The sequence below is a fragment of the Magnolia sinica genome, chromosome 10 (assembly GCF_029962835.1).
Source record: "Magnolia sinica isolate HGM2019 chromosome 10, MsV1, whole genome shotgun sequence".
In the NCBI taxonomy this organism is placed as follows: Eukaryota; Viridiplantae; Streptophyta; class Magnoliopsida; order Magnoliales; family Magnoliaceae; genus Magnolia; species Magnolia sinica.
In genome coordinates, this window is record NC_080582.1 from 74,143,817 (window position 1) to 74,168,223 (window position 24,407).

General features: G+C 39.5%; 1 protein-coding gene across 9 annotated transcripts in view; it reads right to left on the reverse strand.

Moving 5' to 3' along the window:
* LOC131216992 (formin-like protein 18) overlaps window positions 1-24,407 on the reverse strand; it is an 89,525-nt gene that overhangs the window by 26,100 nt on the left and 39,018 nt on the right. For 8 of the 9 annotated variants that reach the window (XM_058211651.1, XM_058211653.1, XM_058211652.1 and 5 more), the window contains 2 exons: window positions 14,932-15,003; window positions 14,718-14,834 (listed from right to left, as the gene is read on the reverse strand). In XM_058211651.1, the coding sequence (XP_058067634.1) occupies window positions 14,718-14,834; window positions 14,932-15,003 (189 nt within the window). Of the gene's footprint in view, window positions 1-14,717; window positions 14,835-14,931; window positions 15,004-24,407 lie in introns of those variants that run through there. The other variant, XM_058211654.1, reaches the window with a different exon arrangement.

Below are 24,407 nucleotides of genomic sequence, written 5' to 3' on the forward strand. Positions count from 1 at the left end.
CAGTCTTGTGAGAGAGAGAAGTTAGCCAACCAACTTCTAATGCATCTCTTTGTTCAGTAACAATTCTCCCTCACTTCGACTCAGCTTATGATTCGGATCAATAGGAGTCTCTGCTGGTCGAGAACCTAGCCTACCGATCTCCTTCAGTAAGTCTAAGGTATACTTTCTCTGAGATATAAACATACCCTTCTTTGATCAAGCAACCTCTATACCCAAATTTTTTTTTTTCAGACTTCCTCGATCCCTAATCTCAAATTCTTTTGCCAAAACTTTCTTCAAATTTTGAATCTCCAAAGAATCATCTCATGTCGCCATAATATCATCCACACAAACAATCAAAGTAGTAGTCAACTGAAATCGCCTCCTCACAAAGAGAGTATGGTCAGCGTGACTCTGGGAATAACGAATCCTCTTCACAACTTTACTAAACCTCTTGGACCAAGCCTGATGAGATTGTTTAAGTTCATAAATAGACTTCTTTAACCTATAAAGCTTTCCTTCACTGTTGGGGAACTTGAAATCAGGTGTAGCCATATACACTTCCTCCTTCAAGTCTCCATGGAGAAATGCATTCTTCACATCTAGCCAATACAACCAAGAAAAATTAGCCAAAAATGACAGTAGAACCCATATGGAGTTCATCTTAGCTACAGGTGCAAACATTTCCTTGTAGGCAATCCTATATATTTGAGTATACCCTAGCAACAAGCATGACTTTATATCTTTCAATCGACCCATCTACCCTCATCTCTTCCATCATAACCTCACACCACTTTACTTCCTAGAATTTAGAAGGCAAAGAACTAGAAGAAACAAAAGATAAGAAGGAATGATAGAAAGGAGACAAGGCCATATATGAAACAAACTTTGATATAGGATGCAAAGTAGACAGACTCTTTCCTTGGAGTAAGACCAGGGGAGCATTATCATTAGAGAAGAAGGAAGTACAAACAAAGGAGAATGATTACGCAGTTCTAAGGAATCAAAATTTAGTGAGTGGGTGCATTGAGGCGATCACCCCCTTTTGGCATCTTTTGTATACTTGTGGTTCATTTGCCTGTTAGTGTTGGGCTGCATTAGTAGTAGCATTGGCAGACCACCTTAGACTTATTGGAGCAGCAACCGACGGACTCAAAAGAACGGGAATAGGAAGGAGATAAATTAGAGAAGGATACCTCTCTTCCAACTCACTAAGCTCCCTATGAAGAAAGGCAAGATTATGAGAAAAATAAGGCATGGCCTAAAAAAAGTGACATCTATATTGACAAAATGTTTCCCAAACACAAGATCAAAACACTTGCATCCATTTCGTGTGGAAAGATACACCCTAAACGGCTTTTGGATCAAACTTGGTCCGATTTAGACCCAGGACATGAACAGAACACATGGTCAACTCGAGGTGGAATAATAAAAGACTATTGATTCGGAAAAAAAAGGACTTGATGTGAGGACTTCAACTTAAATACCTTGAATGGCAGATGACTAATAAGATGGGTGGTGATAAGTAGTACATCAACCCGAAAATGCCTTGAAACATGTATCCCTATCAAGAGGCTCTGAGTAATTTCAAGAAGATGATAATTCTTCCGCTCTACCACTCCATTCCATTGAAAAGTGTATGGACAAGAGCTTTGTTGAATCCTCACGTACTCTTCTTAACAGCCCTATAATTCACCTTCAAAGTATTCTCAAGCATTATCTAACCAAAATATTTTTATTTTCTTATCGAACTGGGTGAGTACCATCTTATGACACCTTTTAATATATGTAATACTTCATTACGAGCCTTCATGCGATACAACGAAGTACAACAGAAGAAATCATCGACAAAAGAAATGAAATATGTAGTCCTCCATGGATACAATGGGAGTAGGTCCCCACACATCAAAATGAATAATGTGTAATGAAAACAAACTTTTATTCAAACTCGAGGAAAGAGTTTATCTGTGTTTAGATATAAAATTGTAAGGACCATTTTGTAATAAAGAGGGGCTTATATATAATTTTCTTTTTAATAAAATCAAGAGAAGAGAGTTGACGCCCCAACTCTCTCCATTTTTCTTCTATCTTCTTTCTCTTCCTTTCTCATCTTTTCCTCTCTTCTAATCTTTCAATCCTAGCAATTATCACTCACATTTTACTTGGTATCGGAGTAAGATCCAAGCATTGGTTGGAGGTCTTTTGGGTTAGATCAAGTGCTAACATCATCATGTTGTACGGGTGAGACATTAGCAGTGTAGCTTCGACTAGGTCCCCTTAATGGAGAAAAGTATAGCATTCAAAAGAGGATAATTTTAGAATATCTTTTTTTTTTTGGGGTGATTTTTGTAGCATTTATTGGTGTATGTATTTGATGGTTTTTTCTTCAAAATAGAGAATGCTCAAAACCATGGACCTTTTTGAATTTCTTGCTCATGCATTTCTAGGAGAGTTTTTCTAGAGATTTTTCATTGCACACGGGTTTGGTGCATCTAACCATTTGCCACCTCTAGAAACAAGAATCTTATTGTTTCAATCAAACTTAAGAGAGTTGTGATGAAATTAAAGTAGGGTGTCGTATAACCCAATTTTGGTCAGACTTCCTATTTTATTTTATTTTTGAGCTCTCTTGATCTTCTGAAGAATATTTTTTGCTACTCATTGAGGGCTATTTTATGGAAAGATATCAAATTCTAATTTCGGGAGCACAAGTTCATTTGTTTCCAGGGAATCAAGTTCCATTCCTACTATAGCGACAATCCTAGTGCACAAATGACAACTTTGAAGTTGGATGGCACGATTTTCCTTGAATGGACTCAATCCGTCAAGATGTATATCAGCGAGTAAGAAAAACTAGGGTATGAAAATGGTCAGGTTAGAGAACCAACTATGGACGATTCCTCATACGATAAGTGGGAACAATAAAATTTGATGTTGATGTCTTAGTTGCTTAATTCCAGGCAACCTCATATTAGTAGAGATTTTTTTTTTTTTTTTTTACTACCACAGACAACCAAAGAAATCTGGGATAAAGTTACCAGCGACAAAATATTGCTTGTGTCTATCAGTTACGCTAGGAGATTGCTACTATGCATCAGCAAGAGAAGTCTGGCTCCATATTATTCCACTCTTCAGGGCCTATGGGAAAAGTTGGATCACTATCTATTATTACCATAGGATATTAATGCTGATAGAGAGAGACATCAAAACAGGTTGAACAAAACTGAATATTTTAATTTTTGGCTATGTTGAATTTTAAATTTGAGTTGACCCATGTGCAGATTTTGGTAGAGATGAGCTTCCAACATTAGACTAAGTTTATTCTTTAGTAAAGAGTGAAAAAGCAAGAATAAGGCCTTGCAACTAATTCCTTCTAACAATGATCATTCAAGTCTTGCAATCTCTTCTGATCCCCCTAGGGGGTGAAAAAGGACCCAATCAGAAGAATATGGTGCATGATGAGAAGGGGAAGTAGAAATGTGACCATTGTGGAAAAGCTGACATACATGGGAGACTTGTTGGGATCTCCATAATTGACCAGCGAGTTCAACCACCCTGGACAATCGTCTTCATCTAGTGATCTTGTTGCTACATTTGCTTCTCATTCCTCAGGTAGTTAATTCTATATCTCCACCTCCCTCTGGGCACTCTTAACTTCAAACAATTTATCTTTCCTGGACTTGAGAATGCCTCCACAATCTACTTTCCAAACTAAAAGGTCCATATGGTTCTACTTCATTTACAAAGCTAGGTATCCATGCGTCTGCTAACCTTGTTAATCACCTTCATCCAATCCATATTGAATCATTGATTCAGGCGTGTCAAATCAAAAGATAAGCCCGTCATTCATTTTTTATTCATGTCAGTCTATCATCTAGAAGGGATAAAGTGAGAGTTATTGATGGATCCCTATCTTCCAATTCTGAAAAGGGTGATATCAATCCTAATGATTACTTATCTCTGTCCTCTGTGCTTCGGGTTCCAAATTTATCCACAAATTTACTATCTATTAGTAGTCTTACCAAAAGTTTGAATTGTTGTGTAACCTTCCTTCCCACACACTGTGTTTTCTAGGACCTAGTGACGAGGAAAATGATTTTAGTGTGGCCTTTCTAACTTCTGGATGTCTCTGGTTCTCATTCAGCTTTACACTTGAGTAGTAGTCTTTATACGGAGTCATAGGGATGAGGTGCCTTTTATCTGTTCTTTTATATGTCCTTTTGTGTGTGTGCATATTCTCAGTGTTTGGTGCTCTTGTGGAGCACCTTATTGTAGCTCTGATATTATAATAAAAGGTTGTGTGGGGTTGGTTGCCCTAACAATACAAGAACATATTCTCTAAACCTCTCTCTCTCTCTCTCTCTCTCTCTCTCTCTCTCTCTCTCTCTCTCTCTCTCTCAATCTCCTCTCTCTTCCATTCCTTTCTTCTTCTTCCTCAAATCTTAGCAACTCGACTTGGTAATAGAGCCCAAAGACACTCAAGTTGATTGAAGCTGTAGGAGCCAGCTGACGACAACAACTGTACGGCTGATGTCAGCAAGTGTACAAACGGTACAAACAGTTTTGCATTGGGAAGAACATGATTTGATGCATAACGATTTTAGAGGAATTATTGTGAGTTTTTTCCCCCTGATTTTTTGGCCTGACTCGAGGCGTGTTTGGGCCATTTTTCGAGTCTAGCGGAAAAACCCCAAATCATCGTTATTAAGAGATTTCTTCCAATTTGGTATCGATTTTTGAGGATTTCTTCCTATGGATGATCAATTTTATCATATGATGGCATCCATTGCAGTTTTTCTAACCAGAGAGTGTTTTTGGACATACACCACAAGATCTGGTGTATTCTTAAGGTGCCCCCTTATCATTTTATGATAGAGTGTTGTGTTTGTGCAAGCTTCTTTGTGAAGTTCCCCACTGGATCTTGAGTTCTCTCCTTCCTGGACCCATAGCCCTTTGTTTAGAATCTATGTTGTGTGGGAATCTATCTCATTTAGTTGGGTGATTGTCCTTCTCTCTTGAGCACCTTCATAAGTGTCGTGTTGCTCCCGTTTAGCGTCTGTGGAGCATATGGATGACAAAATATCTTCCGAATCTGGTGCGGGGTTTTTGGAATCACACCCCTGATGGCAATAATTATTTGCAACAGGCTCATTCTGTGAAATTATTTTTGGGAGGAAGAGGTTGATTTGCCTACATATTAGATGATGCCCTAGAACCTACAGATGTGCATTACAAAACTTGGACCAAGGAGAACTACCAAGTCATGGTTTGGTTACTTAACAATATGGATCCGTCTGTCAGTAACTTCGTTAGGCTTTTATCTTTTGCAAAAAAGATATGGGATACCCTGCATGACATGTATTCAGAAGCAAGGAATTTATCAAGAGTTTTCAAGTTGATTTCAGATATCGGCAGGTTCCAACAGGATTCCCAATTTCTAAAGGAGTACTTTTCAATCCTTCGAGGTATGTGGGATGAGTTGGATCTCTATCATCCACTTCCGTCCGAGTGCAAGAAAGATCATGATCTTGTTTGTAAACAACGGGAAGAAACCCGCAACATGCAGTTTCTTTCCGGACTAAACTCGAACGACATTGATGTATCTTCTAAAGTCTAAAAATGAAGTGTTTAATATGTTTAAAATATTTTACAATGAGGTGGTTACCCAATTTCAATGCCTTATCAAAGTTCTACACTTTGACAATGGGGGTGAGTACCTGTCACATGCCTTCCTGTCTTTCTTGCAGGACCATGGTATTCTGTCTCGTATTTTGTGTTCACGCACCCCTCAACAAAATAGTGTGGCTGAGCGAAAGATCCATCATCTTCTTGAAGTCACCCGTGCCCTATTATTTGGTATGAGTCTTCTTAAATGTTTCTGGTATGATGCCTTGCTTACTACTATATTTTTTAATTAATCGCATTCCATCTCGAATACTGGCTCAAAAATCTTCATTTGAAATTTTGTATTCTCGCGATAAACCCTTTCTTTTATCCCCTAAAGTGTTTGGATGTACATGCTTTGTTCAAATTCTCGATGGTACCAATGACATGTTGAGTCCACGGGCCACAAAATGCATCTTCTTAGGTTACTCTAGATCACAAAAGGGGTACAAATGTTATGACCCACGGACCAGTAAGAGATATATATGCCGATGTGACATTCTTTGAAGACCTTCCGTACTTCTCTGATAAAGGGAGATCTTTACAGTCCTCTTCCAAGTCAGGGGGAGCATGTGCAATCTACCTCTATACCCCTTCCTGCCTCTTGTCTTAATGATGCTCCCACTCCTGTCTCAAAGCCCATTCTTGTGTATCATTGACGGACTAAATCCACCACCGCTCAGCTGCCCCTCATCTCATCTGCTTTGGCTAGTGGCTCAGGTATAAACTCTCTACCTCCTGATGATCTTCCTATTGCCCTTTGCAAGCCTCTCCGCTCATGCATTAAGCATCCCATTATCAATTCTATTTCATATCACCATCTTTCACCTCCATTCCAGTCTTTTGGAACTTCTATATCCTCCACAGTTACCTCACGTAACTTGAAGGAAGCTATGAATAGTCCTGACGGGAGTAAGGCTATGATGGATGAAATGCACGCGTTGGAAAAGAACCATACTTGGGAGCTAGTTCCCTTACCTGAAGGCAAACAGACAATTAGTTGTCAATGGGTTTACACCCTTAAGTACCATCTCGATGGTTTTATTGATTGGTATGAGGCACACTAGTTGCAAAGGGTTATACTCAGACATATGGTATAGACTATTTTGAGTCATTCTCTCCAGTGGCCAAGCTCAACTATGTTTGTGTGGTTCTCCTTGGCGGTCAATTTATCTTGGCCCCCCGTTTCAACTCGATGTGAAGAATGCTTTCTTGCATGATCTCACTGAGGAGGTTTATATGGATCAGCCCCCAGGCTTCTCTATGGACTCTAACAAACGTCGTGTGTGGCCAAAATAAGTCTATTTATCGCCTTAAGCAGTCTCCATGTTCCTAGTTTGATAAATTCAGTCATGCTCTCCTGGATTTTGGATTTATTTGCAGTCAAGCCGATCACTCCCTATTCATCTGTCGTCGACCTACTAGGAACATGGTGTTGATTGTCTATGAAAATGACATCATGTTGTCCTGTGATGATACTAAGGGAATGGTGCAAATTAAATCTTCTCTCAAGACTCGATTTGAGATCAAAGATCTAAAAACTCTTCGGTATTTTCTCGGCATTGAAGTTGTGGTCTAAATCTGAAATTGTGCTCTCAACGGAAATATGCCCTTGATCTTCTCTCCAAGATTGGGATGCAAGGATGTAAGCCTACTACCATGCCTATGGATTTGACTTACAAAATTGGTCTTGATACTAGTGAGCTCCTCTCTGATCCTGGGATGTATCGGCGGTTGGTCAGCAGATTCATCTTTCTCACTATTACTCGGCCAGATCTTTTGTATGTTGTGGTGGTTGTTAATCAATTCATGCATTGTCCTCAAACCACACATCTGATTGCAATATATTGTATGCTCTAATATCTCCAGTCCTCCCCAAGCAAAGGTTTACTTTTTCAACAACATGGTTGCGCTCATCATCAATGTTTTCTGGATCATTATCGCGTAATGTATCACACCCATGGAATATAGATACAAATCAATTATCGCACATGATATATTGGTTGTATACCGTAATTTATCGTTGTTGTTGGGAAACATGGGGAAACATTGAGAAAAATAAAATAAAATTTCAATGAAACTTCAGGGATTGTTAAAAACAAGACACTAATACACACTTAGATTTTTATTTTTTTTTAAAGTGCACATAATAGGTTACCTTTGTATACGGTCCTAAACTGTGTTGTTTGATTGAACTAATGCAATTATATTCAAAGTCAGTTCATAAAATTTATAATTGTAAGAAGACATGTACGGAAACACAAGCATTATATTCAAAAGAAAAAGATGAAGCATAAAATTAGACATATACCTTTGGATTTTGAAAAAAATATTTTTTTATTTTAATTTAAAAATTTTTAATTTTTTTTTCGAGAAATCCCCAAATTGCCGAGAATGTGTACATCCAATTATATACATATTTTCTTTCAAGTTTGGACATTAAGATTGCAACCGATTTGGGAAAACTTGGAGAAATTTTGATTTTCCCCCAATTTTTCGCAACTCGGTCCATCTCCCCCAAATCTCGAAATCGAAGCTCAAAATCCATTTTCATGCAAAACATGAATAATCATGGATTTCTTACCATTTAACACTATTTGCATTGTATTAAAATGGCAATTTTTTTTAAAAAAATACACACCTTTTAAAATCCGGCCCCGAGAAGCTTCCGGTGGTGATTTCAGAGAAATTTTGAAGATTTTCTTCTAACAAATTAGAGTGGACTAGTCGAAATCACCTCACAACGTAGTATGATTTTATTTTATTTTTTGTAAAAAAAATCAATTTTTGTGAATTTTTTAAGGATTTTCCATAGAAAACAATGCTGGTTTTCTTTTATTTCTTTCAATATCGCACTCGATATCAATATATTGCAAAATACATTAAGAATTTATAAAGGGGGGGAGTGGATATATCATACAACATCGCAATATTGGGCAATATATTGCACGATACCATGAAAAATGGATATTAAGCTGGATTTCATATCGCCCAATTGGGATAAATCAATGATATCACAAGATACTAAAAACACTGGTCACCATAACCACCTATTGGTAGACATGAAGTTTGAGGCACCATGAACATTGGAAGAAGCATCTAAACCACTATAGTCGATGTCCCATAAAAATAGTTCTTTATATTCTCCAAAGTATTACAAAGGTACTATAAAAAAAACTATGATTTTGTCTCTGTAGTATTACGGGGAGAAATTAGAAAAAAAAAATAAAAATGAATGAGGTAAGGGAGGGGGTAATTGTTGTCCGATGTCTTCAATTTGTACATGGAACATGGTCTCGATCAATTGAACAGTGTGGTCGATCAATCGAGTGAGCTCCGAATTATACAGATTACTCTCTGGATAGTTTTGGACAGTCTCGATCGATAGAATTGTCGAGTCGATCGATCGACAATTTTCAAAAAATACTTGTAAACTCTCTACACACTTTTGAGCATGTTCAAGCGATTAAACATGTGGTGCTCGATCGATGTTGATCGATTGATGCTTTGATCAACAGCACGCGCGGTTCTGCATAATTGCACGATCAGTTTCCTATCATGGGTCTATATATATATATATATATATATATATATATATATAGGTGTAAATTGGGATTAGGGTATTATTGAGATGGATCGACTTACTGATGCGAAACCCTAGCCTCCCTTTAGAAACCCTTTAGAAATGTTTAAGCCCTCTCAATAATACCCTAATCCCAATTTACACCTATATATATATATATATATATATAGGTGTAAATTGGGATTAGGGTATTATTGAGAGGGCTTAAACATTTCTAAAGGGTTTCTAAAGGGAGGCTAGGGTTTCGCATCGGTAAGTCGATCCATCTCTTGTAATATTGCTTTCATAGTAGATTTTGCTGTTGCTTTGTGTCGTAGTTTTTTCCTGCAAAGGTTTTCCACGTAAAATTCGTGTGTTCTTTATGGTGCTTATTTGCATTTATTTATCTATTGTCTGATTCGAATTTGGGGTTTGCTTCATCGGATTCCCAACAAGTGGGATAAGAGCTATATGTTAGGATTCAAATTTGAATCTGAAACATTTCGATGAAAGGATCAAACATTAAGGATGAAATGGAGAAGTTCACTGGGAAAAACAACTTTGAACTATGTAAGGTGAAGATGAGAGGCCTTCTAGTTCAGCAAGGATTGCAACAAGCACTCCTTGGTATAGCGAAGCGTCCTAAAATTATGACGGAAGAAGAGTGGGATGAACTAGAAAAGAGAGCGAAAACCTTGAATCAGTTATGCCTATTCGACGAGGTTCTATACAATTTCCTTGATCAAAAGACCACCACAGGACTTTATACGAAATTAGATAGCTTGTAAATGACAAAATCTCTGTCAAATAGCGTATATCTAAAGAAGCAATTCTATAATCTGAAGATGGCTAAAAGCTCTGATCTTAATGAACACATCAATGCGTTTAATCAGTTACTTTGCAAATTGATGAGTGTGGAAGTGAAGATTAGCCAGGAAGATCAACCGAAATTCTGTTGAACTCTCTTCTAGAGTCTCAAGAGAGTCTCGTAGACACTATTTACCATGGAAGGGAATCCATAGACGTCGAAACTGTTATCTCATCCCTTCATTCAAATTAGTTGAGAAAGAAGGACAGTGGTGGTGGTTCCTCTACGGATGCATTGGTAGCTAGGGGAAGAAATTCTGAGCGAGAGAAGGCCAGCTCGCGTTCTCGGTCCAAATCTAAGGGCAATGGAAAGATTTGAGTGTTGAATTGTGGGAGACGGGCATATGAAGAAGGATTGTTGGGATCCTAAGGCCCGAAAGGGAGAAAATTCAGATGAAACACCAAAGGAGCCCAACAAGGTAGAATCTAGTGAGGAGGTGGATGGTGATGTTCTGGCTGTATCCAAATCCGGTTATCTTAGCTACGACTGGATTTTAGATTCAGGGGCTTCGTTCCACATGACCTATCATAGGAGTTAGTTCATCAGCTACAGTGAGTGCAATGGTGGCCAGGTGTTTATGGGCAATGACTGTGTTTATAAGGTTGTTGGAATCGGATCAGTGTGCATTATAACGTTTGATGGAACGGAGCGCATCCTAATGGATGTGAGACATGATATCACTGGGGGCTCCCGATGCACTTGGGTGTAAGTTCACTGACTATGATCGTGTCCTGAAAGTTTCAAAATGGGCACTCATTGTAATGAAAGCATAGCGAAGCGATAACCTTTACAAGTTGATCAAGAATACCATATTGGGTGGAGCTGCAACCTTTGTAGCAAAGTCCACATTGGCACGTTTATAGCATGCGCCTCTAGGCCACATGAGCAAGCGCAGTATGAAGGTACTTTCTGATCAATGTTTAATTCATGCTTTTAAAAGTGTTGATTTAAATATATGTGAGCATTGTATATATGGTAAACAATTATGGTTATCTTTTAAGTCGGAAAAACCTGTTAGTAAAGGGGTGGTTGATTATATGCATTCTGATGGGGGCCGTCGCCTGTAGTTTCTACAAGGAGGTCGTCATTCTTTATATCATTCATACATGTTTACTCTAAAAAGGGGTGAGTATACTTCATGAATTATAAATTAAACATTTTCACCACCTTCAAAGTATAGAAGGCGATGGTAGAAAAACAGTTAGGGCGAAAATTGAAAGTGTCAAGGATAGATAATAGTAGACAATACGCCTAAAATGAATTTAACCAGTTTTGTAAAGATGAGCGGATCGTACGACATAACACGTTCAGGCACACACCAAAGCAGAATGGTGTGGCGGAATGGACGAATCAAACTCTCTTAGAGAGAGCCCGAAGCATGTTGAGTAACGTTGCGTTAAACAATGAGCTATTGACTAAGGCTATTAACACGGCTTGTTACTTAGTAAATTGGTTTCCGTCTACACCGATTGGTTGCAAAATTCCGTCTATGCCGGGTGAAGCGATCAATTGGATGTCGAAGCTTCAGTCTATGGTTACTCTTTTCATTACTGAAGCTGAGTATATGGAAGTGACAGAGGCATTTAAGGAAGGTGTTTGGTTATGTAGAATGACGAATGAACTCGGGCTTTAGCATGAGGCCGTCTCAGTTAATTGTGATAGCGAAAGTGTGATCAATTTGGCGAAGAATTCTGTTTACCATTCCTACAATTAAACATATTGATATTCGTCATCATTTTATCTGACAGGTGCTTGAGGAAGGCGATGTTACTCTCGAGAAGATCCATATGAGCATGAATCCGACAGATATGCTTCCGAAGGTGGTTCCCGCAAAGAAGTTCAAGTTTTGCTTGACTTCTCTAAGTTTGGTGAAAGGTTGATGAAGACGGAGCGTACACAAAAAACAACGGCGTTGGTGAAGTTATGATGGAGGCAATTAGAGATGGAGCTTGGAGCAATGGTTTATGATGATTGAAGGCATGGTGGAGATTGTTGTCTGATGTCTTCAATTTGTACATGAAACAGGGTCTCGATCGATTGAACAGCATAGTCGATCAATTGAGTGAGCCTCGGATAATACAGATTGGTCTCTGGACAGTTTTGGACAGTCTCGATCGATCAACAATTTTCGAAAAATACTTGTAAACTCTATGGACACTTTTGAGCATGTTTGAGTGATTAAACATGTGGTGCTCGATCGATCGAGGACTGCTTAATCGATCGATGCTTTGATCGACAGCGCGCGCGGTTCTGCATAATTGCACGATTGGTTTTCTATCCCGGGTCTCTTACCGTATATATGAGTGTAAATTGGGATTAGGGTATTGCTAAGAGGGCTTAAACGTTTCTAAAGGGAGGATAAGGTTTTCTGAAGGGTTTCGCATCGGTGAGTCGATTCATCTCTTGTAATATTGCTTTCATAGTGGATTTTGCTGTCACTTTGTGCCGTGGTTTTTTCCCGCGAGGGTTTTCCACGTAAAATTCGTGTTCTCCGTGGTGCTTGTTTGCGTTTATTTATCTATTTTTTTATTCGAATTTAGGGTTTGCTTCCACGGATTCCCAATAATAGTAACATAACCTTACCTAAAAAAAAAAATCACAACTCCCTCGAAACTCCTCCAAATCGAGACGGCCAGAAACAAAATTGAAAACCCAATAATCCATTTAATGATGGAAGTTGTTGAAAACGATGGAGAGAATGATGTGCCTGATCGTGGTTGGAAAACAAAGGAGAGAAGACAAGCTGTGGTGAAAAATAGGGAAAGTAGGACGAAGGCTCTCTCTTCCTTTCCAACCCTATATGTCTCGAGGTTCTCGAAAGGATGGTTTCCAATTAATTTCTCGCATGTTTTCAGTAAAGCAGGAGCTGTGATGGAGGTCGCTCTTTCATGGGATCGTTTCTCTTCTAAGTTGCGGAGTTTCACCAAGAAGAAAATCCTCACCATTGACAATCTCCAAAGAAGATCCCTCGTTTTGCCTAACATATGCCTTATGTGTATGCAAGATGGGGAATCGATTGATCATCTTTTTATTCACTACCCTTTTGTGAAGAAGATTTGGGATCATTTTCTGGGTCTTTTAGTATTAGTTGGGTTATTCCGAATGCAGTGGAGGATCTTCTTTAGGCCTGGCATGGAGGAGCGATAGGGAAATCTATCAAGGCTAGGTGGAGGCTTCATATCATAGCTATTACGTGGGTTGTATGGGGAGTGAGAAATGTGTGTTCTTTTCGTAATGTAGCCATGTCTGTTGAAGAAGTTATTTGTAGAAGTAAATATCTTATATCGAGTTGGGTAGTGTACGTAAAAGCTGCCTAGTGTGGCTCCTAAGGTTTTCTTTTCTTTTTCTCTCTCTGTTTTACTTTTTTCTTTTCTTTTCTTTTCTTTTTTCCCTTTTGGCTATGTATTCTTTCCTCGCCTTTTGGCGTGCCTTTCAATAAATTTACTGTTACCTCTAAAAAACTCCTCCAAATCGGAGAGATTGAAACCAATGGCTAGAGAAACTCTATAGGAAAAAAACCTTCATAGCCCAGATCGACAAAAAATCCCTGCCTTGAAGAACAAATCAAATAACAAAAAACTGTATCTTTTTCAAAATTTCCAGAAGAAAAGATCATTCCACCTTCAATCTTTATCAAATCTATTGAAACTTGGCTAAAAAATCAGAGTGATCTAGATCCTATACTCGTCTGGCCCAAAGCATGTGGTCTACAATTGCTGACGTCAATCGTACAACCCTATAATGTCACCAACAGTTGTAGAAGCTTAGGATGTGGAAAAGGCAAGTGATTACTTGCTCTGATACCAAGTATAAAAGAGGAATACGATTTTGAAAGAGAGGTAGAAGAAGAAGAAAGAGAAAAGAAGAAGAAGAATAGGGGAGAAAACCTTAGGGCTCTATTCAGCCCTCTCTCTTATTTAAACGCAATTTATTGAAAATTACAAATAGGCCCTTATTAGAATACATATTACATAAAAGCCCTTCCAACTAGATTCTCAACACTTCGCACATAGTATTATACAAGAAAACGTCTTAGAGATGGATCACAAAATTACCCCTGAAGTAGTAAATAATTGGATGGCAGTTTAGCCTCTACGTAGTAAATTAATGCCTAAACAATAAGCCCTATCATATAAATATAGCAGTAAAAATAATTGGTAGGCAGTTTCGCCTCTACATAGTAAATTAATGCCTAAACAATAAAACCTATCATATAAATATAATAGACTTCATGCTTTCCTGATCTCGGTTCTTTGATGCATCGAAAACTTGTAATCATATATTTCTTTTCTTTTCTATAGAAGCCTTTTAATGGCTTTTAACACAAATCTCCTCCATGCCCTACAACATTGCTCAGCAAAGGCAAGCCCATTTGCATGATTATACTCCACACAATGTATCGCAGGTCCACGTTTCAATGTCAATGGAGACTGAATATCAATACAAACTATGACCTCAGAGCACTGTCAAGTAATGAAATTCAAATGATTACTGCTACTGTTCTGCATGGAAACATAGGAATTTGCATGTGCCCTTGAGCAACTTTGTCATGTCCTAAAATTAAGATCTAACCAAGAGAAGACCAACGTGGAGATGTGTCTTCCACAAAGATGGAAAGTAATCAAATGCTGCTGCCTTATGTACCTTACAAAAGATTTGTGAGACAGGACCATCATTTTCAGATGCTGTCAGTTCCTGCTCGACTTTCTCTAATCCTTTGCTTATCGCTTGCATCTCTTCTGCCAAATATTTCAATTGTATCTGTATGGAAAATGGAAAATAGCTATTTGATTGAATTCTATATGAATTGGTTTATAATAGCACCAACAAAATTTCAAACCTTATCAAACCAGAATACCTTTGACGAAGCATCCAAGCTAACAAGGTCCTTTTGAAAATCAATAAGTTCTGGTAGGTTCTCATAAAGCACCTACAGCTTGTCAGGCAGAGAAAATGAGAGTGATAAAAGAAAGTAGCTCGTGAAGACAAGCTGTAAAATGATATTGATTAGCTAGGGAAGCTTCCGGCTATAAAATGTTACTAGTGCAAATGCGCTGCAGGAAAGGTTAGAGGATAGAATCAAGAGAATTCTGAGAGGCTATGTATAATGCAACGATTTCCGAACAGAGGATATTTGTAGGAGGAGACTTAAATGGTCATGTAGGAAAAGAATGTAGAGGATATAAGACAGTACATGGAGGATATGATTTTGAGAGAGAAATGAGATGGGAATGCTATCTTGATTTTCTTATGGCATGAAATTTAGCTGTAGAAAGTACATCCTTTAAAAAGAGAGAAACATTTAATAACTTATGAAAGTGGATCGTATACAAGCCAAATAGATTTATTTTTACTGAGGAAGACAATGATTAACATGAAAGGATTGCAAGGTTATACCAGAGGAGAATTTGACCGCACAACTTAGGCTAATAGTTATGGATGTTTATGGTAAGAGATGGAAGAATTAAGAGTGAAATTAATAGGTGTACAAAAACAAGATGTTGGAATAAAAAAGGATAGAAAACAATGATTAAATAAATTGACGAAGAAGGAGAGTAGAATGTTGAGGAAGAAGTTCATATTATGTGAAATGAGATGGTTGCTTACATTAGGACAGTGGCAAAAGATGTTTCAAGAGTATCTGGAGGGAAAAGGCACTCATATAAGGAAACTTGGTGGTGGAATAACGATGTATAGGAACTGTTAATAATAAACGTTCATGCTTGAAAGACTGGCAAAAACAATGAAAATTTTTAACAAACATATAAATGCAAAACAGATCACTAAGGGCCTGTTTGGTAAAACTTATTTGCTGCACTTATCACTGAAAGGGACTGTTTTCAGTGATTTTCCCCAATTCAGATTGTTTGGTAAATCCAAAATATTAAGCGCTTAACCTAGATTTTCACTAAAAAAAAAAAGAGGATGTTTTTAAGCTTCCATCCTTTGGCTGGCTTAATGTTGAAAACTGAATGTGGTAAGTGATTTCGAGTCAAAACTTTTTCAAAATGGCAACTTTACCCTCTTCTTATAACCCGCGGTGCCAGCTTTGACATGAAGGGTAGAGGCCTACTTTATGTGGCAAAGTTCTTTGCCCCATCATGATGTATGTGTTATATCCACACAGTCCATCCATTTCGCCAAATCGTTTTAGGGCATGAACCAAAAAATGAGGGTGATCCAAAGCTCAAGTGGACCACACCACAGATAGTGGTAGGGATAATGACACCCACTGTTGAAACCTTCTTAAGGCCCGCTATGTTGTTTATTTGCCATCAAATCTGTTCATGAGGTCACATAGACCTGGATGAAGGGAGCCTCATTTTTGGGCTTATAACCTAAAATGCTCTAGACAAATGAATGGACAGTGTGGATCTAACACATACATCACGGTGGGGCCCAGAAAACTTTGCCACATCAACCCCGTAGTGCATGTTCTGCAACACGCAATCCGAGTAAAAGGGAGTGTTGTTTAAGGTAACACGTTGGTGGGTGTTGCGTTGACTGTGGGCCCACCTCGATGCATGTGTTGTATATCCAAGCCGCTCATCAATTTTTTCCAGATAATTCTAGGGCATGGTCCTAAAAATGAAGAAGATCCAAATCTTGGGTAGACCATACCATAGGACACTGTGGTAATTGAACTCAAATTTCTTGAGGGCCATAAAAGTTTTGGATCAAGATGATATTTGTTTTTTCCCTTCACCCAGGTCCGTGTGACCTAATCAACAGGTTGGATGGCAAATAAACATTACAGAAGGACCTAAGAAATTTTAATGGTAGGCGTTCAATCACCATTGTTTCTTGTGGTGTGGTCCACCTGAGATTTAGACCCTAAGAAGTGGTAAAAAAAGAAGAAGCAGCGAATGCAAATTTCAGGTAGACCCTAAGAAGTTGTTAATGGTGGGCATTCGATGACCATTGTCTCTTGTAGTGTAGTCCACTTGAAATTTGTATTTGTTTCATCTTGGGGCGTTGCCCTAAAATAGGATGGCAAAACAGATAAACAACGTGCATATATAATTTAATCTTTCTTTTAATTTGATCTTATGCATGGATATACAATTGAAACTATTTTGTTTGTTGAATGATAAATATTTGGCGGCATGCACACCTATATATATATATATATTGTACAAGTGTGGCCCACTTATTCGACAGGACATGAATATTTTTCTCGAGCCAATTTTTTTTTTTTTTAATTCAAGGTCATCGATCCAAAAGCACGTTATAGGTGGGACTCTATAGATGAGTGGCCTAATATCGTGCTAGTGTGAGATGTCATGGTCCACTAATCGAAGGGTTATGATTATTCTATCAAGAAGAGTATAGTACATGGTCCATCAATTGAAGGATTATCCTTGAGAGATATATGTGGATGGAACATAGGTGTGCCAAATCTGGTGGCATGGCAATAGCATGTTTCATTTCATACTCTACAAAAGATAGAAATTGAGATGGGCAAATATACAAATTGCCAATTTTCAGACATTTGTGATTTATGTTTACCAAACAGGTTTTTGTGAAATCAGTGCTTAGTTTCAGATATCAGAACTTTTTTCAAACAAATTACCAAACAGATTTTTCAGTGCCTATAAGTACTTAAATCCAACACTTTTAAGTTTTCAACACTTAAATTAATTTTCATGCCTTATTTTTCAGTTTACCAAATGGCACCCAAGTACTAATGAAACTAAACTTAAGGCTTACGATGAGCTTTACAATAAATTAGGGACAACAGACAGTGAGAAAGATTTCTTCAAACTTGCAAAATTGCGATAGAAGAAGGGTAGAGACCTAGATCATGTTAGATGCATTAAGAGCGATGACTAGAGGTAACTAGTCAAGGACAATGAGATTAACGAAAGGTGGAGAAGCTATTTTCATAACTTGATAAATGACAACCACTCTGAGAGCATGGTGATAGAAGGAACCATAAACTCATATAATGTCTGAGACCATAGACACTTTCATAGGATTAGGATATTTGTAGTGAATGAAGCTTTGAGAAAGATAAAACAAGAAAGGCCCTCGAACAAGATGGTATACCAGTAGAGGTTTGGAAGTGTATGGGCGATACTACGTTACTTTGGTCGACGAAGTTGTTTGACAAGATTTTAAGATCGAAGAAAATGCAAGAGGAATGGGAAAGATGTATCATGGTACCTATTTATACAAATAAAAGAGAAAAAGCTGCATAACTATCGTGGGATGAAACCTATTGAGCCATACTTTGAGACTTTAGGAGAGATTGATTGGGTAATGAGTAAAGGAGTAAAGAGGAAAGACTAAGGGCCTGTTTGTTAAATCTGAAGTCTAAAGCCTGAAGTCTGAAATCTGAATTTGAAGTATGAAAACCAGTTTTGTAATTGTTGCTGAAGTTTGAAAATTAAGTACTGAATCTGAAGTCTGAAAACATGTTTTGTAACTATTGCTGAAGTCTGAAAATTAAGTACTGAATCTGAAACAACTTGTTTGTTAACAAACGTTTGAAATCTGTTAATTTGACACATTTTCCCATCTCCTGTTTGGAAATGTTTTTACATTATGAAGGTTTTTTTAAAAATAAAACCATTAAACATCCCTTTAATGCAAATAAGGCATGGGCCAAAAAATGAAGCAGATCCTAATCTCTGGTGGACCACACGGTCCACACCACGAGAAACGGTGGTCATTGAACGCCCACCAATACCACTCACAAATCCAACTCTGACCTTGGGTATGCATGTAAAGTACTCACCGTGAAGAGATACACATGATGTTAATCCTTTAACATGTGTTATATCCACACCGTCCATCCATTTTGCAATATCATTTTAGGGCACAACCCCAAAAAAATGAAGAAGATCCAAAGCTTATGTGGACCACACCACAGAAAGCAGTGAGACAATGGCAACCACCGTCGAAACCTTCCTAGGGCTCACCAAGACGTTTATTTGCATTCCAACATGCTCATAAGGTTAGATAGACTTGGATGAAGGGAAAGCACAAATATCAGCATCATCCAACGGCAGGCCTTTAATTCCTACTGCTTGTAATGGTGTGGTCTTGTAACATCCTGGATTTTCGCTATTTTGGATTTCCTAAAAAAAATCCTTAGAAATTTTGATATAACTAGCCTAACTTACTGACCTTTGACGTTCAAGGTGAGCTTATACACGGATGGTACCGGTAAAGACTGCGTAAATCTGATTAATCAACTGTAGAAAGTCAACGAATCCACCTGATCACTTAAACATCGAGTTTAGCCTTGGGATATGTTCACATAGGATCCAAATCTAGCCGACCTATCACTGACTAATCGAGACAACTTTAACTAAATAAAGATCTACCTAAAGCTGAGACAACTAAGGGTCGGATCTTAATTAACAAACAAAATCAACCCTGCTACTTATTTATCCTACAAACCAACGGTTTAGAGTGATTATGACCAAATCGCCATTTTTGCTAATTGCAAATATGCCACACTATGAACTTAGCTAATCCAGACCCTAATCATTGCGCACAAGAAATCTCCCTACCCAATTCATTCCAGAGATGTCCTAATTATCCGAATAAGCTCTAAACCGCTCATTAGTGGGCCATTAAACCCGACACTATAGAAAGGCGTTCATCTTAATAGGCTTGACGTCCATCATGGGTGGCGAACTAAGAAAGTGCCCACAACTGCTCAACTTAGGCCAGAGGCTGAGAGCTTGGAATACGCAAATGCCCTAAGCTGAAATCTGAAACTTAAGTGAAATAGACCCTCTACTCTTTCACGAAGTTGTGACTTTCCGACTGTTAGATCGCAACCAAACTCGAGGTACGAGTTAAAGACATTTCTCTGCTCATATCCGTATAGCCGCGGTGCCGATTGAGCACCGACGACCGTCAATCGCAAGTGGGGTCCCCACGATTGATCGAAGCGTCCGATTGCCACCTGATTGTGGTGAAACATAGATCCCATAGCGAGGCACCTACCTCATGGTGTAGGCAAGCCAGTGGGCCCCCGGAAGGCCCTATAAGTCGAAAACAGCCTCCCCCAGGGCAAGTTTATTGGAAAAGGGGGCACCGGGGCTATTTGTGCACATTCTTTGTACTATAAATAGCCCTAATTCCCACTCTCACTCCCATACGAAATTTCAGTTGCAACAAAGGGGAGAGAGAGAGGAGAAGAGGGGGAGAAGGTGCAAGAAGGGGTTGATTGGAGCATTCGCCCCATCCCCACTAGCCCGCCCCGTAGCCGTGACCGCGCCGCACCGCCGAAATTGCCCCGACGACAAATAGAGGTAACTATCGAGCCTTTTCTTGAGATTTGGGCCTTAGAGCCCGATTGCATATGCCCTTACAAGCTAACCTCGCTAGCGCAGGGCACCGGTAAGTCAATCCACAGGACCCTAGCCCTAAGAGCGGGTCCGAAAGTTCTACTTACCACTCCAAGGTGCGGACCATTACCCCTAAGTTGCCCTTTATCGAACCCGTGTCACAATTAATGATTTGTGTACTAAATGGACAAATGCATGCTAACCAGTGCACACTCGTGTGGTCGTTTACTTTCCATGAATTGTTATCCATGTGTGTGATGAAGCCCGTGTGCTTAATTGGTTGCTAGAGTAGGTCGAATTTGTTAATTTAATGCTTGTACTTCCTATTACTCGTGTATGCATTTAGTTTGCTTTACCCCTCATGAAGTGCTACCTCAATTATAATACAGCTTGCATGTTCGATAAAATGCCCAATGAAGTACAATTTAATGCTCATACTTCCTATTCCCCCGCTTGTAATCGCGGTAGTTATTTTATTAGCGTTATTGATTGACCAGGACTATTTGGGTAGTCAGGTTGGCCAGCAAACCGCGAATCCACAAGGGTGGCCCTCATTAGGTCGGCCGTCCCAGACTAGTCCGATTGATCAAGGCCGAACTGGATAACCGATAGTAGTCGTACTACACAGGACGCTTGTGCCCAATGCCAATTACGACAAGGTTCGCCTGAGTCCACCGAATTAGCCTAATAGCCGACCAACCATGTGTGTCCACCATGTATGATCACATCTGCCTAGATCTGGAGCAACTCATACCCTTGAGAGGTCTACTAACAACCAATAGTAATAAAATCCCCAAGTCTTAGGAGCCGGGCATGGTGGTATGGGACACCGTGTCCATGTTGTCAGCCTACGCTGGGGCGACAAGCCTCCCCATAGTGACCAATGAGCAATCAAGAAGACTATGAGCCTAGTACATCAAACTGTAATGATGTCGCAACCGCTCCACAATTGCGTTTGGGCGACGATCCTTACAACAATTGCGGGCGCCTTCCACCTGTCGATGGGCGGCCTAACCCTGTGCATCCGGGTTGTGTCATCCGAGTCCTTAGTGATCAGTTGGGTCAGTTGGTCGGGCCAGTGTTAGCCTCACATTGATTGGGGAGTTGTCGTCTGGATGGTAAACCTTAATATGGATAAACGATCACAGGCACAAAGCCGCTACAAGGTGTTCCAGCTTCCCCAATTTTGCTTGATGAACGGATTTAATTAATTTACTCAGCTGACATGAAAAATCATCGCATCGCATTAGCATAGGCTATGGCGACTTGGGAGGTTTGGTCGCGTGTTGAGGGAGTGTTGGCATTTGCGAATGTGGTGTTGGAGTCGCTTATGAGGGAGTGTTGGATTATGAGGGCATGCATCATCTCATGACAGCATGCACGTGCATTAATAAGAGCATTTAAGAACTGAGTGTTTAAGTTGCTTTATCATTACTTGTGCTAATGGAATTGATAACATGCGTCACTTAAAGTTAATGGAACCAATGAGTTGATCATCCACTCTCACTCTGGGACGATGTTTTAAAACACCAACTAGACTCTATCATAGATGCAAGTACCATGGAGTTTGATGTGTTGGAGGAGGCGCACGTGGACTCAGAGGAGGAGCTCTCGTACTTCCAATTGTTGGGCAGGTCGATGTAGGACACCTGTGGGACGTCGATGAGATCTTAGAGTTGACATATTTTGTAAATTTTGGACTGTATATTTTGCAAAGCCATAGTCCCGTACTCTAGATGGACATGTTTTACTGTTAGATGATTTACTTGCATTAAAATTTACGTTTATTCTAGGGTACATCGCATAGTCCATTTTAATTCTATGATTTGCTCAAATACCAGGTGAACAAACTATATAATCCGCTTCTGCAAAGTATAAGTGGCACCCGGGATATCGGGAGTCAAGTATTCACTCGGCCCCCAAAATTTAGAGCACCACGGGTTCGCAAAGCGTAAGTAGCACCCGAGATATCAGTCCATTTCCGGGGCGTTACAGGTCCATTTCCAAGGCGTTCCATTTCCTCTTTAGATTTGCCTCCTTTTTTGTCTCATTCCATAAAATGATCTCACAAGATGGATGGACGGTGTGCAGCACAAAACTTTGGACGAAGCTGATATTTATGTTTTCCCTTCATCTAGGTCTGTGTGACCTAATCAATAGGTTGGATGGTAAATAAACATTACAGTGAGCCCTAAAAAGTTTTTAATGGTGGGCATTCATTCAATCACAATTGTTTTCTTGTGGTGTGGTCCACTTGAGATTTGGATCTGTCTCATTTTTGGGCTCATGCCATAAAATGATTTGGAAAATAGATGGACAATGTGAATAAAACACATACATCATGGTGGGGCCCACAGAGCACTGTCAAGTAGCCACGCCCGCACTTAGCTGGAGACAGACGGTCCTGTTAGGGGCTCTGTGGGGCCTACCATGATGTATATGTTTTATCCACACCGTCCATTATTTTTTCATACCATTTTAGGGCATAAGACAAAAAACAAGGCAGATCTAACGCTCAACTGGGCTACACTACAGGAAAGTGGGAATTGGGCGCCTACCATTGAAAACTTCTTGGCCCCACAGAAGGCTCTGATCAAGCTAATATTTTTGTTTTCCTTTCATCCAAGTCTGTGTGACCTAATCAACGGATTGGATGGTAAATAAACATTACATTGGGCCCTAGGAAGTTTTTAATGGTGAGTGTTCAATCACCACTGTTTTCTTGTGGTGTGGCCGACTTGAGATTTGGATATGCCTATTTTTGGTCTCACGCACTAAAATGATCTTGCAAAATGGATGGGCAAGTTTGATATAACACAGAGATCATGGTGGGGCCACAACTTGGTGACGTCAAGTTGTAGTGTGGCACACCACGCAATCCGCTTCCACTAGTGGTAGTGTCAAATGCGGATTTCTAATGTAAGGCTTTCGCAGGAAGTTCTTATGTTGGGATGTTAGGTAGGGCCCACCATCATGTTTTTGAGAAATCCACCCCGTTCATCCATTTTATGAGCTCATTTTAGGACGTGCGACCAAAAATGAGATGGATCCAAAACTCAAGTGGGCCACACGTGAGGAAACAATGGGTATTCAATGACTGCCATTGAAACATTTGTATGGCCACAAAAGTTTTGTATCAAGCGAAGTTTTCCATGTTTTCACTTCATCCAAGTGGGAATGAGCTTATAAACGGTTTGGATAGCTTACAGACATCAAGGTGGAGCCTAGGAAGGTTTTAACGGTATGCATTTCTTTCCCCACTGTTTTTTCTCATCCGGTCCACTTGAGTTTTGGATCCTGCTCATTTTTTGTCACGTCCTTAAATAAGCTCGCAAAACGGATGGACGGGGTGGATTTCTCACAAACATGATGGTGGGCCCCACCTAGCATCCGGCAGTGTCATACACAATTTGAGGTGAATTTCCTGTTAAAGCCTTTCATAGGAACATCCTGCTCTGGGATGCTAGGTGAGGCCCAACATGATGTTTGTGGGAAATCCACCCTGTCCATCCGTTATGCGAGCTCATTTTAGGGCATGAAACCAAAAATGAGGCGGATCCAAAACTCAAGTGGGCCACACTATAGAAAACAATGGCAATTGGGCCCCTACCGTTTAAGGCTTTTTCGACCCACAGAAGTCTCGGATCAAGCTGATATTTGTGTTTTTCCTTCATCCAAGTCTGTGTGAACTTATGAAGAGGTTAGATGGTAAATCAACCTCACGGTGGACACTAGGAAGGTTACGACGATAGTCATTCAATTCCTGCTGCTTTCTATGGTGTGGTCCACTTGAGCCTTGGATGTGCCTCATTTTTTGGGATCCTGATCTAGAATGATCTGGAAAAGTTGATGGAAGGTGTGGATCTAACACAAATCATGGGGGGCCCAAAGAAGTTCCACACATTAAAAGTTGGATTGTGTAATACGCAATTTATTCAGGAGAGAATCTTTGTGGCAACGTCTGCAAGGGCAATTTTTAAAGCAACTTTTACTTTTTAGAAGAATATGCGGAACACATTCCATATTC